Source organism: Engraulis encrasicolus, unplaced genomic scaffold (genome assembly GCF_034702125.1).
Source record: "Engraulis encrasicolus isolate BLACKSEA-1 unplaced genomic scaffold, IST_EnEncr_1.0 scaffold_92_np1212, whole genome shotgun sequence".
NCBI classification, from domain to species: Eukaryota; Metazoa; Chordata; class Actinopteri; order Clupeiformes; family Engraulidae; genus Engraulis; species Engraulis encrasicolus.
In genome coordinates, this window is record NW_026946280.1 from 110,001 (window position 1) to 125,002 (window position 15,002).

Sequence of the window (15,002 nt, forward strand, 5' to 3'; positions counted from 1 at the left end):
TTTCATAAGATGCCACCTGTGCAACAATTCTGATCATGAAAGAAAATGGTTTAGCAGCAAGAGCAACTCAGTCATGAAGTGGTAGATGCAAAGTGACGGAGAGGGGCACACAGAGGGGCACAATTGGCACAGAGCTCCAAAGTTCATGTGATCTTCAGATTAGCGGCCAAATGCATTATACAGAGACCTTCATGGAATGGGTTTCTATGGCTAGGCTGCAGCATTCAAGCCATTCATCTCACCGTTGTGGTTCTAAAACCAATGGAGCAATAGAACGGTGTAGACACACACATTCTCTGGTGTCACCAACGTGGTACCCGCGGGCGCCAGGTAGCCCTCCAGGAACTTCTGAGGTGGCCATCAAGGATGTTAATAAACGATGACTACCAGATTTTAGCCACAGTTCATGTTAATTTAAATATGAGATTATGTATTCTTTATTTCCAATAACTAAATTATCGTTCAATTTAGTGTGCCTTTGCCTTTTTGCTTCCATTAGTTCATTGTCATTAATAATATCAGTGTGAGTGTGGCAGAGAGTGGCAGGGCTGGGGATAAATGGGTGACTACTGATGTTTCTACTGCTCACCTCTCCTGTGCTGCCATGAGAGGGGGTTCGCCTTTTGATACATCACTCTTCATGGATGGAGCACTGGACACACCAGAGTCTAGTGAGCGACCACTAGGTGGAACTCTAGACCCAAGGTAGACAGAGATTTTGTTACTTGTTATTTGTGTGTGTGTGTGTGTGTGTGTGTGTGTGTGTGTGTGTGTGTGGTGTGTGTGTTGTGTGTGTGTGTGTGTGTGTGTGTGTGTGTGTGTGTGTGTGTGTGTGTGTGTGTGTGTGTGTGTGTGTGTGTGTGTGTGTGTGAGGAATGACTGCTGGTGCTTGTTCTGCTTACCTTTGCTTTTCTCCCATGAGAGGAGGTTCGCCTTTTGATACATCACTCCTCATGGATGGAGCACTGGACACACCAGAGTCTAGTGACCGACCACTCCTCTGTGGAACTCTAGGTAAAGCAGGGCCCCTAGAATGATGGGTCATAAAAGACAGAGGACAACGAGAATGCATTTCATGACTGATGTTATTCTTATCACTTCACCAAAACAGAAAAAAATAACGAGAGTCAGTGATTATTACTTAAGTGTTTTCCCTACCACTTTTTATTACGTAAACCTATATTACCCGGACTGCAAACAGATAGTGTCTTCCTTTGTTCAGTTATAAGCAAACAGCGAATGCAGTCAATCGCCTGCCGACACATTAGGAGAGTGGGGATGTTGCGCTGAACTTTTTTCTGTACCGTCAAAACTTTCTGCGGTTCAAACGAGTGGCTGCTTTTGTTTGCTGTATACTATTAGTAGTGCTTGCTGGAATCCACCAAGTGGGAAAGTTAATATGAGAAATTGATATATAACTCAACAGACAAGATTAAAACAGCAAATGCGCAACACAGATTTCCAATGGGAGCTTATCAGTTTCTGTTTCTATTGCCTACCTTTCCTCTTCTGCCATGAAAGGGGGGTTGTCCATTGATACATCACTCCTCATGGATGCAGCACTGGATACACCAGAGTGTAGTGAGTGACCACTTCTAGCTGGGACTCCGGGCTGAACAGGGAGCATTCCCCTCCTGGAGAACCTGCCCAAATGACAGGTGAAAGCAAACCAGGATGTCAGAAAAGCATTTGTCAAAAGCTCAGCTCATGACATCCATCATACAGTAGGCCTACAGTATACTTGTATTAACAAAAGTATTCACTGACCCATCGGAATGATCAGAATCAGCTGTGCCAATCAATACAAATAAAGCACCTAGGCATGCAGACTGAATGGGCCATGCTCAGGAGCTCATTAAATACCCATGAGGAGCTTTCATAAGATGCCACCTGTGCAACAATTCTGATCGTGAAAGAAAATGGTTTAGCAGCAAGAGCGACTCAGTCATGAAGTGGTAGATGCAAAGTGACGGAGAGGGGCACACAGAGGGGCACAATTGGCACAGAGCTCCAAAGTTCATGTGATCTTCAGATTAGCGGCCAAATGCATTATACAGAGACCTTCATGGAATGGGTTTCTATGGCTAGTCTGCAGAATCCAAGCCATTCATCTCACCGCTGTGGTTCTAAAACCAATGGAGCAATAGAACGGTGTGTAGACACATTCTCTGGAGCAGGTGTCACCAACGTGGTGCACGCGGGCGCCAGGTAGCCCTCCAGGAGCTTCTGAGGTGGCCATCAAGGATGTTAATAAACGATGACTACCAGATTTTAGCCACAGTTCATGTTAATTTAAATATGAGATTATGTATTCTTTATTTCCAATAACTAAATTATCGTTCAATTTAGTGTGCCTTTGCCTTTTTGTTTCCATTAGTTCATTGTGATAGGCTTTTAATAATATCAGTGTGAGTGTGGCAGAGAGTGGCAGAGCTGGGGATAAATGGATGACTACGGATGTTTGTTCTGCTTACCTTTCCTTTTCTCCCATGAGAGGGGGTTGGTCTCTTGATACATCACTCCTCATGGATGGAGTTCTGGACATACCAGAGCCTAATGACTGACCACTAGGTGGAACTCTAGACCCAAGGTAGACATAGATTTTGTTATTTGTGTGTGTGTGTGTGTGTGTGTGTGTGTGTGTGTGTGTGTGTGTGTGTGTGTGTGTGTGTGTGTGTGTGTGTGTGTGTGTGTGTGTGTGTGTGTGTGTGTGTGTGTGTGTGTGTGTGTGTGTGTGTGTGTGTGTGTGTGTGTGTGTGTGTGAGGAATGACTGCTGGTGCTTGTTCTGCTTACCTTTCCTTTTCTCCCATGAGAGGGGGTTCGTCTCTTGATACATCACTCCTCATGGATGGAGCTCTGGACACACCAGAGTCTAATGACCGACCACTAGGTGGAACTCTAGGTAGTGCAGGGCCCCTGGAATGATGGGTCATAAAAGACAGAGGACAACGAGCATGCTTTTCAGTTCATAACTGATGTCTTTCATATCAATGAACGAAAACAGTAATAAATAACGAGTGTCAGTGATTATTACTTAAGTGGTTTCCCTACCACTTTTAAACCCTATATTACCCGGACTGCAAACAGATAGTGTCTTCCTTTGTTCAGTTATAAGCAAACCGTGAATGCCGTCAATCGCCTGCCGACACATTAGGAGAGTGGAGATGTTGCGCTGAACTTTTTTATGTACCATCAAAACGTTTTGCGGTTCAAACGAGTGGCTGCTTTTGTTTGCTGTATATTAGTAGTGCTTGCTGGAATCCACCAAGTGGGAAAGTGAATATGAGAAATTTAAATATAACTCAACAGACAAGATTAAAACAGCAGATGCGCAACACAGATTTCCAATGGGAGCTTATCAGTTTCTGTTTCTATTGCCTACCTTTCCTCTTCTGCCATGAAAGGGGGGTTGTCCATTGATACATCACTCCACATAGATGCAGCACTGGGCACACCAGAGTGTAGTGAGTGACCACTTCTAGCTGGGACTCCGGGCAGAACAGGGAGCATTCCCCTCCTGGAGAACCTGCCCAAATGACAGGTGAAAGCAAACAAGGATGTCAGAAAAGCATTTTTCAAAAGCTCAGCTCATGGAATTCATCATACAGGAGGCCTACAGTATATTACCAAAAGTATTCACTCACCCATCGGAATGATCAGAATCAGCTGTGCCAATCAATACAAATAAAGCACCTAGGCATGCAGACTGAATGGGCCATGCTCAGGAGCTCATTAAATACCCATGAGGAGCTTTCATAAGATGCCACCTGTGCAACAATTCTGATCGTGAAAGAAAATGGTTTAGCAGCAAGAGCAACTCAGTCATGAAGTGGTAGATGCAAAGTGATGGAGAGGGGCACACAGAGAGGCACAATTGGCACAGAGCTCCAAAGTTCATGCGATCTTCAGATTAGCGGCCAAATACATCACACAGAGAGCTTCATGGAATGGGTTTCTATGGCTAGGCTGCAGCATTCAAGCCATTCATCTCACCGTTGTGGTTCTAAAACCAATGGAGCAATAGAACGGTGTAGACACACACATTCTCTGGTGTCACCAACGTGGTACCCGCGGGCGCCAGGTAGCCCTCCAGGAGCTTCTGAGGTGGCCATCAAGGATGTTAATAAACGATGACTACCAGATTTTAGCCACAGTTCATGTTAATTTAAATATGAGATTATGTATTCTTTATTTCCAATAACTAAATTATCGTTCAATTTAGTGTGCCTTTGCCTTTTTGCTTCCATTAGTTCATTGTGATTAATAATATCAGTGTGAGTGTGGCAGAGATTGGCAGGGCTGGGGTTAAATTGGTGACTACTGATGTTTCTGCTGCCTACCTTTGCTTTTCTCCCATGAAAGGAGGTTGGTCTTTTGATACATCACTCCTCATGGATGGAGCACTGGACACACCAGAGTCTAATGACCGACCACTAGGTGGAACTTTAGACCCAAGGTAGACAGAGATTTTGTTATTTGTGTGTATGTGTGTGTGTGTGTGTGTGTGTGTGTGTGTGTGTGTGTGTGTGTGTGTGTGTGTGTGTGTGTGTGTGTGTGTGTGTGTGTGTGTGTGTGTGTGTGTGTGTGCGTGTGCATGTGAGGAATGACTGCTGGTGCTTGTTCTGCTTACCTTTCCTCTCCTCCCATGAGAGGTGGTTCGCCTTTTGATACATCACTCCTCATGGATGGAGTACTGGACACACCAGAGTCTAGAGAGCGACCACTAGGTGGAACTCTAGGTAAAGCAGGGTCCCTAGAATGATGGGTCATAAAAGACAGAGGACAACGAGCATGCATTTCAGTTCATAACTTGTCATTCATATCAATGCACCAAAACAGTAAAAATAACGAGTGTCAGTGATTATTACTTAAGTGGTTTCCCTGCCATTTTTTATTACGTAAACCCTATATTACCCGAACTGCAAACAGATAGTGTGTTTTGTGCAGTTATAAGCAAACCATGAATGCCGTGAATGCCGTCAATCGCCTGCCGACACATTAGGAGAGTGGGGATGTTGCGCTGAACTTTTTTCTGTACCGTCAAAACTTTTTGCGGTTCAAACGAGTGGCTGCTTTTGTTTGCTGTATATTAGTAGTGCTTGCTGGAATCCACCAAGTGGGAAAGTTAATATGAGAAATTGAAATATAACTCAACAGACAAGATTAAAACAGCAAATGCGCAACACAGATTTCCAATGGGAGCTTATCAGTTTCTGTTTCTATTGCCTACCTTTCCTCTTCTGCCATGAAAGGGGGGTTGTCCATTGATACATCACTCCACATAGATGCAGCACTGGGCACACCAGAGTGTAGTGAGTGACCACTTCTAGCTGGGACTCCGGGCAGAACAGGGACCATTCCCCTCCTGGAGAACCTGCCCAAATGACAGGTGAAAGCAAACAAGGATGTCAGAAAAGCATTTTTCAAAAGCTGAGCTCATGGAATTCATCGTACAGGAGGCCTACAGTATATTACCAAAAGTATTCACTCACCCATCGGAATTATCAGAATCAGCTGTGCCAATCAATAAAAATAAGCACCTAGGCATGCAGACTGAATGGGCCATGCTCAGGAGCTCATTAAATACCCATGAGGAGCTTTCATAAGATGCCACCTGTGCAACAATTCTGATCATGAAAGAAAATGGTTTAGCAGCAAGAGCAACTCAGTCATGAAGTGGTAGATGCAAAGTGACGGAGAGGGGCACAGAGGGGCACACAGAGAGGCACAATTGGCACAGAGCTCCAAAGTTCATGCGATCTTCAGATTAGCGGCCAAATACATCACACAGAGAGCTTCATGGAAAGGGTTTCTACGGCTAGGCTGCAGCATCCAAGCCACTCATCTCACCGCTGTGGTTCTAAAGCATATCACCAATGGAGCAATAGAACGGTGTAGATACATTCTCTGGAGCAGGTGTCACCAACGTGGTACCCGCGGGTGCCAGGTAGCCCTACAGGAGCTTCTGAGGTGCCCACCAAGGATGTTAAGAAACGATGACTACCAGATTTTAGTCACAGTTAATGTTAATTTAAATATGAGATTATGTATTCTTTATTTCCAATAACCAAATTATCATTCAATTTAGTGTGCCTTTGCCTTTTTGCTTCCATTAGTTCATTGTGATTAATAATATCAGTGTGAGTGTGGCAGAGATTGGCAGGGCTGGGGATAAATGGGTGACTACTGATGTTTCTACTGCTCACCTCTCCTGTGCTGCCATGAGAGGGGGTTCGTCTCTTGATACATCACTCTTCATGGATGGAGCACTGGACACACCAGAGTCTAATGACCGACCACTAGGTGGAACTCTAGACCCAAGGTAGACAGAGATTTTGTTACTTGTTATTTGTGTGTGTGTGTGTGTGTGTGTGTGTGTGTGTGTGTGTGTGTGTGTGTGTGCGTGTGCGTGTGCGTGTGTGTTTGTGTGTGTGTGTGTGTGTGTGGAATGACTGCTGGTGCTTGTTCTGCTTACCTTTGCTCTTCTCCCATATGAGGGGGTTTGTCTTTTGATACATCACTCCTCATGGATGCAGCTCTGGACACACCAGAGTCTGGTGACTGACCACTAGGTGGAACTTTAGGTAGTGCAGGGCCCCTAGAATGATGGGTCATAAAAAACAGAGAACAACGAGCATGCATTTCAGTTCATAACTTGTCATTCATATCAATGCACGAAAACAGAAAAAAATAACGAGTGTCAGTGATTATTACTTAAGTGGTTTCCCTGCCACTTTTTATTACATAAACCCTATATTACCCGGACTGCAAACAGATAGTGTCTTCCTTTGTTCAGTTATAAGCAAACCGTGAATGCCGTCAATCGCCTGCCGACACATTAGGAGAGTGGAGATGTTGCGCTGAACTTTTTTATGTACCATCAAAACGTTTTGCGGTTCAAACGAGTGGCTGCTTTTGTTTGCTGTATATTAGTAGTGCTTGCTGGAATCCACCAAGTGGGAAAGTTAATATGAGAAATTGATATATAACTCAACAGACAAGATTAAAACAGCAAATGCGCAACACAGATTTCCAATGGGAGCTTATCAGTTTCTGTTTCTATTGCCTACCTTTCCTCTTCTGCCATGAAAGGGGGGTTGTCCATTGATACATCACTCCACATAGATGCAGCACTGGGCACACCAGAGTGTAGTGAGTGACCACTTCTAGCTGGGACTCCGGGCAGAACAGGGACCATTCCCCTCCTGGAGAACCTGCCCAAATGACAGGTGAAAGCAAACAATGATGTCAGAAAAGTATTTTTCAAAAGCTCAGCTCATGACATCCATCATACAGTAGGCCTACAGTATATTACCAAAAGTATTCACTGACCCATCGGAATGATCAGAATCAGCTGTGCCAATCAATACAAATAAAGCACCTAGGCATGCAGACTGAATGGGCCATGCTCAGGAGCTCATTAAATACCCATGAGGAGCTTTCATAAGATGCCACCTGTGCAACAATTCTGATCGTGAAAGAAAATGGTTTAGCAGCAAGAGCAACTCAGTCATGAAGTGGTAGATGCAAAGTGACGGAGAGGGACACACAGAGGGGCACAATTGGCACAGAGCTCCAAAGTTCATGTGATCTTCAGATTAGAGGCCAAATACATCACACAGAGAGCTTCATGGAATGGGTTTCTATGGCTAGGCTGCAGCATCCAAGCCATTCATCTCACCGCTGTGGTTCTAAAACCAATGGAGCAATAGAACGGTGTAGACACACACATTCTCTGGTGTCACCAACGTGGTACCCGCGGGCGCCAGGTAGCCCTCCAGGAACTTCTGAGGTGCCCACCAAGGATGTTAATAAACGATGACTACCAGATTTTAGTCACAGTTAATGTTAATTTAAATATGAGATTATGTATTCTTTATTTCCAATAACCAAATTATCATTCAATAATACGTAGTGTGATTTGAGAATGATGCCAAAAGGATTTTGAACAAATGTAGCCCTCGGGTAGCCCTGAGTAGCCCTCAGACCCAGAAAGGTTGGGGACCCCTCCTCTGGAGTCATGAATCACGCTTTTCCATCTGGCAATTCCATCTGATCAAGACAGGTGAGCGAATACCTTTGGCAATATAGCGGAATGTTAGTTTATATAAATTATTGTTTTATCTAACTTTGTGTACTATTTTTGTGACGATCCACTGTCTTGTGGACATAATGGCTTGGTTATACACCTTACACATACTCTAACAACGTTTGTCATTGGGGGCATTCCACAATAAATTGTCACTTTGGGACGAGACATCTACAATTTACAGGACATCATACAATAGGCCTACTCATGTGTGTGTGTGTGTGTGTGTGTGTGCGTGCGTGCGTGCCTGCGTGCGTGCGTGCGTGCGTGCGTGTGTGTGTGTGTGTGTGTGTGTGTGTGTGTGTGTTTTATGTGCCTGTATGTGAAAAAATGAAAATAGGTTCCATGCCATTCGTCCATGCGAGGGGGGTTGTCTTTTGATACATCACTCCTCATGGATGGAGCACTGGACACACCAGATTCTAATGACCGACCTCTCCTAGGTGGGACAGCAGGGCCCAGCTTCTTCCCAGAGAACCTGCTATAATGAGGGGTAGACAGAGATGTCAAAGGAAGCAATTCATTTGTTAATGGCTGTGACCTTGAACCTGTACAATTGAGAATCTCCATGTATTAATCTGTGACAAATGATTGAGAATCTTCGTGGATCATGTGAATTATCACAGACATCACCTTGTTGTGTGTCCTATTACAAGTTTACCACTCGATTGAAGAGGAACACTTAAATGCAATACACTCCAAGCTTAGTCAAAATCTGTCTTGTTTGACTTTTGAAGCAAAGATTGTCTTGAATCCAAGTTACCTGTGAGGTTGACCATCATCCGCCGGTTCTTGTCCCAGCTGGGACTCCTGGTTGCCAGGGGAACTCATCCTGAGGAGCCCGTCCTGACCCTTTCCTCCACCAGATGGCAGCACCTCACCTCATTACCACAGTCCTGATCAGGAGACACACATATGTATTATATTATTCAGGGCACTGTAGTGTATATCCAGTAAAATAGTACTAACATAATAAATACCAGATTACCAGATCCTAGCAAATCTGGGATCTAATTACTTTCTACTGTATTTGCAAATAAAAAAAACAGTCTGCATATTAGCATGTTTTGTGTGCAACACTCTACCCTAACAGGACTTTTACCCTGTGTGTGTGTGTGTGTGTGTGTGTGTGTGTGTGTGTGTGTGTGTGTGTGTGTGTGTGTGTGTGTGTGTGTGTGTGTGTGTGTGTGTCAGAGCATGGCAACCCGACCGAAGCCCGACGGGCCGGGTCGGAACCCGACGGGCCAGGCCGGACTCGGACAAAAAAAATAGAATATCTGTCGGACTCGGGTCGGGCTCGGGCTTGAACCAAACAGACATTGTGAAAATTGTAAGCAATCAGAGGAAACGTTTCAGTTCATGCAAACGGCAGTTTTGTGATTAAAAAATAAGTAGGCCTAATTGAATATGCATAAATGAAAATGTTGGTAGGCTACTCGTGCGAGTGATTATTATTGGCTGTATGCACGCGCCAGTTACCAGTGGCAACATGGACGCTCACTTCATCCCGGTCAGCCGAGCAGGAATGCCGAGTCAACTTGCTTTCTTAATAAGCGCCAAATACAGTTGTCAGTGAACGCGTGGTCTTTTGTTGTAGGCCTAGTGTAGGCCATGTTTTAGCATGCCTTCGGTGCTGTCTTAAATGTTGAACATAAAATGACGAAGTTTGTCACTGCATTGCTCGCCAAGGATTACATTTCCAGCAAGGGGTAGCAAGGAGCATAATATGGATTAAAGAAGACGCACACGCTACGTGGAGTTGCCTAAGGTAGGGGCGAAGAGGTTTCCTGTTACTACTTTGTCCGCTGTGACATTTCATGTCCTTCACGTAGGTTCTTAATTATTGTCACTTTTACTGTAGCCTACAGTTGTAACTATGCGCGTGCAACCTTTCCTGATTTTATATTGACCGCATGGACATCAGGGGAAATGACATTCTCTTGGAGGGCCGAACAGGCTACTGTTCTTCGGGGTGAACTTATAGCCCATCCTTCTTAACGACAAGGAGTGGCATCTTCACCGGCTCGCGGGGATTTATTTGCACTAACAGTAACGTAACAAATGCGTCCATAGCCGCACTGACTGCATCCAAACCGTATTCGTTAGTTTTCGCCTTTCTTATCCTCTCACGCCCCTCCCATGCATTTGATCACAGCACCCAACATCTCTGGTCTAACCGAAAGAAACATAAGGTGCGCTGTCACATGTATGCGTGTGTTTATAGCCTAGGCCCTACTTACTATGCGTGCGTAACTAAATTAGGCTACAGCAAATTGCCTCATCCTAGTTGCCTATCCTGGCTATTTATCACGTGCTATTTTGAGTATGAAGGAGGCCACATAGAAAATATTGCTTGCGCACAGGTTTCTGTTGTTATTACAGTGGTCTCGGGCTTCGGACGGGTTCGGACACAAACATTTTAATTAGTCTCGGGCTCGGGTCGGGGTTGATCACTTTTCTGTCGGCTGAGGGCCGGGCTCGGACAAAAAAAACCGGCCCGAGCCACGCTCTAGTGTGTGTGTGTGTGTGTGTGTGTGTGTGTGTGTGTGTGTGTGTGTGTGAGAGAGAGAGAGAGAGAGAGAGAGAGAGAGAGAGAGAGAGAGAGAGAGAGAGAGAGAGAGAGAGAGAGGGGGGGGGGGGGGGGTGAGAGAGAGAGAGAGAGAGAGAGAGAGAGAGAGAGAGAGAGGGGGGGGCGAGAGAGAGAGAGAGAGAGAGAGAGAGAGAGAGAGACAGAGAGAGAGAGAGAGAGAGAGAGAGAGAGAGAAAGAGAAAGAGAGAAAGAGAGAGGGGGGGTGAGAGAGAGAGAGGGAGAGAGAGAGAGTGGATGAGTAAGGCCAGAGGTGTGTGTGTGTGTGTGTGTGTGTGTTGTGTGTGTGTGTGTGTGTGTGTGTGTGTGTGTGTGTGTGTGTGTGTGTGTGTGTGTGTGTGTGTGTGTGTGTGTGTGTGTGTGTCTGTGTCTGTGTGTGTGTCTGTCTGTCTGTCTGGGTGCATTCCAATATGCATACTCCCGTCCTCCACTTGTGCTTGTGACCTTGCCCTGCCTCCTGGCCCCTCCTCCATGGAGAAAACGATAAAATTTCCCAGCTGTCAGCCTAGCCACAACAACTTTTGGGGGACTGTTTTTCATTCTCCATTCCAATTGCAAATGAGAAAATGACATTAGAATTGTGATTTTGCAAGATTTTGAATTATTTTTCTGGTCTCAGAGACATCATCATGAGGTCACAAGCAGGCAAGTGAGCAAGGGAGGACGAAAGTCTGCAGATTGCAATCCAACCAGAGTCTGTGTGTGTCTGTCTGTAAGGCTGTAAGGCTCTACCCTTCCAGGACTTTTACCCTGTGTGTGTATGTGTGGGGGGGCAGAGAGAGAGAAAGAGAGAGAGAGAGAGAGAGAGAGAGAGAGAGAGAGAGAGAGAGAGAGAGAGAGAGAGAGAGAGAGAGAGACAGAGAGAGAGAGAGAGAGAGAGAGAGAGAGAGAGAGAGAAAGAAAGAGAGAGAGTGCTTGTGTGCGTGCGTGCATGTGTCTGTCTGTCTATCTGTCTGTCTGTCTATCTGTCTGTCTGTGTAAGGCTGTCCTGTGTGTGTCTGTGTGTGTCTGTGTAAGGCTGTCCTGTGTGTGTCTGTGTAAGGCTGTCCTGTGTGTGTCTGTGTGTCTGTAAGGCTGTCCTATGTGTGTCTGTGTAAGGCTGTCCTGTGTGTATCTGTGTAAAGCTCTCCTGTGTGTGTCTGTGTAAGGCTGTCCTGTGTGTGTGTGTGTAAGGCTGTCCTGTGTGTCTGTGTAAGGCTGTCCTGTGTGTGTCCTGTGTGTGTCTGTGTAAGGCTGTCCTGTGTGTGTCTGTGTAAGACTGTAAAGCTGATTGCTGTACTCAAGTTTGTGCTATATGTTTACTGCAATGTGCAAAGATTTGAATTAGGTCTTTTTTGTATTGTTTGTATTTGTGCATTTTAGTGCAATGTAATGTGTCAGACACCTTCAGGAATAATAAAACTACTCTACTCTACCCTATCTACTCTACCCTACTCTCTATTACTAATGAGCATATTACATACAAAACTAGAATGGGCACTCGGTAGAGCGCAAACCTTCGCCTACGCCACTTATTTTTTTCAGGCCATCTTCAGAGTGTGGGGCATAACATTCTCCAAATTTTGGTGTCAGTTTAATTTAAAGCGGACCAGAATATCGTAATATTACATATTTGGCCCAGTCTTGACCTCTTACTCAATTCCGCATGCACACGTTGTTCTGGCATGTAGTGCTTGGCAAAGAAAAACGTTTTTGACCTTTTCGTGACCTTGACCTTGACCTTTGACCCAATCACTCCCAAAAAGTAATTGATTGTTCCTTGAGTCATGACCAATCATCCCAGTAAATTTCATAAAAATCGGCTGAATTTACGTTTTTGACCTTTTCGTGACCTTGACCTTTGACCCAATCACTCCCAAAAAGTAATCGATTGTTCTTTGGGTCATGACCAATCATCCCAGTAAATTTCATATAAATCGGCTCAATTTACGTTTTTGACCTTTTCGTGACCTTGACCTTGACCTTTGACCTTTGACCCAATCACTCCCAAAAAGTAATTGATTGTTCCTTGGGTCATGACCAATCATCCCTCTAAATTTCATAAAAATCGGCTCAATTTACTTTTTTGACCTTGACCTTGACCTTTGACCTTTGACCCAATCACTCTCAAAAACTAATCGATTGTTCCTTGGGTCATGACCAATCCTCCCACTAAATTTCATAAAAATCGGCTCAGTTCTGTCTGAGTTATACGAAGTACAAACAAACATTTTGACCTTGACCTTTCACCTTTGACCCAATCACTGCCAAAAACTAATCGATTGTTCCTTGGGTCATGACCAATCATCCCACCAAATTTCATAAAAATCGGCTCAGTTCTGTCTGAGTTATACGAAGTACATACAAACATATTAACAAATAAATAAATACACGGCGGTCAAAACATAACCTTCGCCGACTTTGTCTTGGCGAAGGTAAAAATGTTCAACCGCCATAATAAAAAACATCTAATTGCCTTCTGAAGTTTGTGCTAAGTCCACGTCTTTCTCCCTCAAACTGTGTCATATTCCCCCACACATAGCAGAGTACAGGTACTGCCTCAATGTGCCCAACACATAGCAGAGTACAGGTACTGCCTCAATGTGCCCAACACATAGCAGAGTACTGCCTCAACTTCCCCCACACATAACAGAGTACTGCCTCAACGCGTCTCTTCTCTCTCATAAGATGTCTGCTTTCTTCCTCTCATAAAATGTCTGTTTGAAGTGCCAAAACACAGAACTGAACTCTATCAAAATAGGTATCTTTCTACTGTTCTGTCAGCCTTTGACAGCCAATTTTACCAAGACCCCGTTTAATATCAAGCCAGCTACAGTTCCTGTGTGACCTCTGTCCTGTGTCTTAAAGGCCAGGCCTCTGTCTCAGCACCATAAAGGATTTCTTCACATTTATGGCACCCTAATCATGATGCAAATGCCACATTACATTACACTTGACATATGCTTTTGTACAAAGCGACTTACAACCAATGACAACAGCATACAGCATACAGTACTGTACATCAGTGTTTCCCAACCAGGGGTACGTGTACCACTAGGGGTACGCGAGCATACTGCAGGGGGTACTTGGGAAAATTTAATTTGAACAAATGCATGGAGCAAAGTCACACTGGAATAGAAAAAGCAATGTAAAATATGAGTTAAGGGGTACTCATGGTACAATGAAATGGTTTGGGGGGTACATGAGAGACAAAAGGCTGGGAATCACTGCAGTATATGACCATGGTTTAAATATGGTTTAATTATAGTATACCCTTTGCCATAAGCCATGAATGAATCAAGCTGCCGACTACAGTTCCTGTGTGAACCAAGGCCACATTTAATATCAAGCCAACTACAGTTCATGTGTGAGCTTTGTATTGTGTATTAAAGGCTAGGCCTCTGTCTTAAAACCATCAAGGATTTCCTCAGATTTATGGCACCCCCCCTTATCATGATGCAAATGCCACATGCTCTCAGTGTGGAACAAGCCTGATAATGAGGCATAACATACCGTATAACACTATAATACAGTATAATACTACATATAGCCATGTCATGTCAGGGGGGCCTTGGCTGGAATCTCTCGGTATATGGGGGGCTTGTCATGGTAAAGTTTGGGAACCCCTGGAATAGAGGAGTCCTTTATAGTTTTATGGCACCTCTATTATGACGCAGATACCACAAGCCTGATAACATGAGGGCAGTGTGAACACAACAACTAGCTCAACATACTGTAGGCTACTTTATAATCAACAAGCTCAACATACTGTGGGCTACTTAATAATCAACAAGGTCACTATGGCTTTACTAACACCAACACACTATACAACAACTAGCTCAACATGCTGTAGGCTACTTTATAATCAACATGCTGTAGGCTACTTTATAATCAACATGCTGTAGGCTACTTTATAATCAACAAGCTGTAGGCTACTTTATAATCAACATGCTGTAGGCTACTTAATAATCAACAAGCTGTAGGCTACTTTATAATCAACATGCTGTAGGCTACTTAATAACCAACATACTGTAGGCTACTTGCTCATCAACAAGGTCACTATGGCTTTACTAACACCAATGCACTACATACTCCTTAAATAGCCACTTAAATGTAGGCCTGCATAAACACTCTCTCTCTCTCTCTCTCTCTCTCTCTCTCTCTCTCTCTCTCTCTCTCTCTCTCTCTCTCTCTCTCTCGCTCTCTCTCTCTCTCTCTCTCTCTCTCTCTCTCTCTCTCTCTCTATCTCTAATACACACACCATGCTGGGCTACTTGATAATCAACAAGGTCACTATGGCTTTACTAACACCAACACACATACATACTCCTTAAATAGCCACTTAA

General features: G+C 44.4%; 1 protein-coding gene across 1 annotated transcript in view; it reads right to left on the minus strand.

Moving 5' to 3' along the window:
* LOC134445018 (basic salivary proline-rich protein 4-like) overlaps window positions 1-8,921 on the minus strand; it is a 10,133-nt gene extending 1,212 nt beyond the window's left edge. Inside the window, exons 1-7 of the mRNA XM_063194155.1 lie at window positions 8,854-8,921; window positions 6,477-6,599; window positions 6,208-6,312; window positions 4,632-4,754; window positions 2,795-2,917; window positions 903-1,028; window positions 590-694 (exon numbers count right to left, since the gene is read on the minus strand). Of these exons, the coding sequence (XP_063050225.1) occupies window positions 590-694; window positions 903-1,028; window positions 2,795-2,917; window positions 4,632-4,754; window positions 6,208-6,312; window positions 6,477-6,599; window positions 8,854-8,921 (773 nt within the window). The remainder of the gene's footprint in view (window positions 1-589; window positions 695-902; window positions 1,029-2,794; window positions 2,918-4,631; window positions 4,755-6,207; window positions 6,313-6,476; window positions 6,600-8,853) is intronic.
* Between the last annotated feature and the right edge of the window lie 6,081 nt (window positions 8,922-15,002).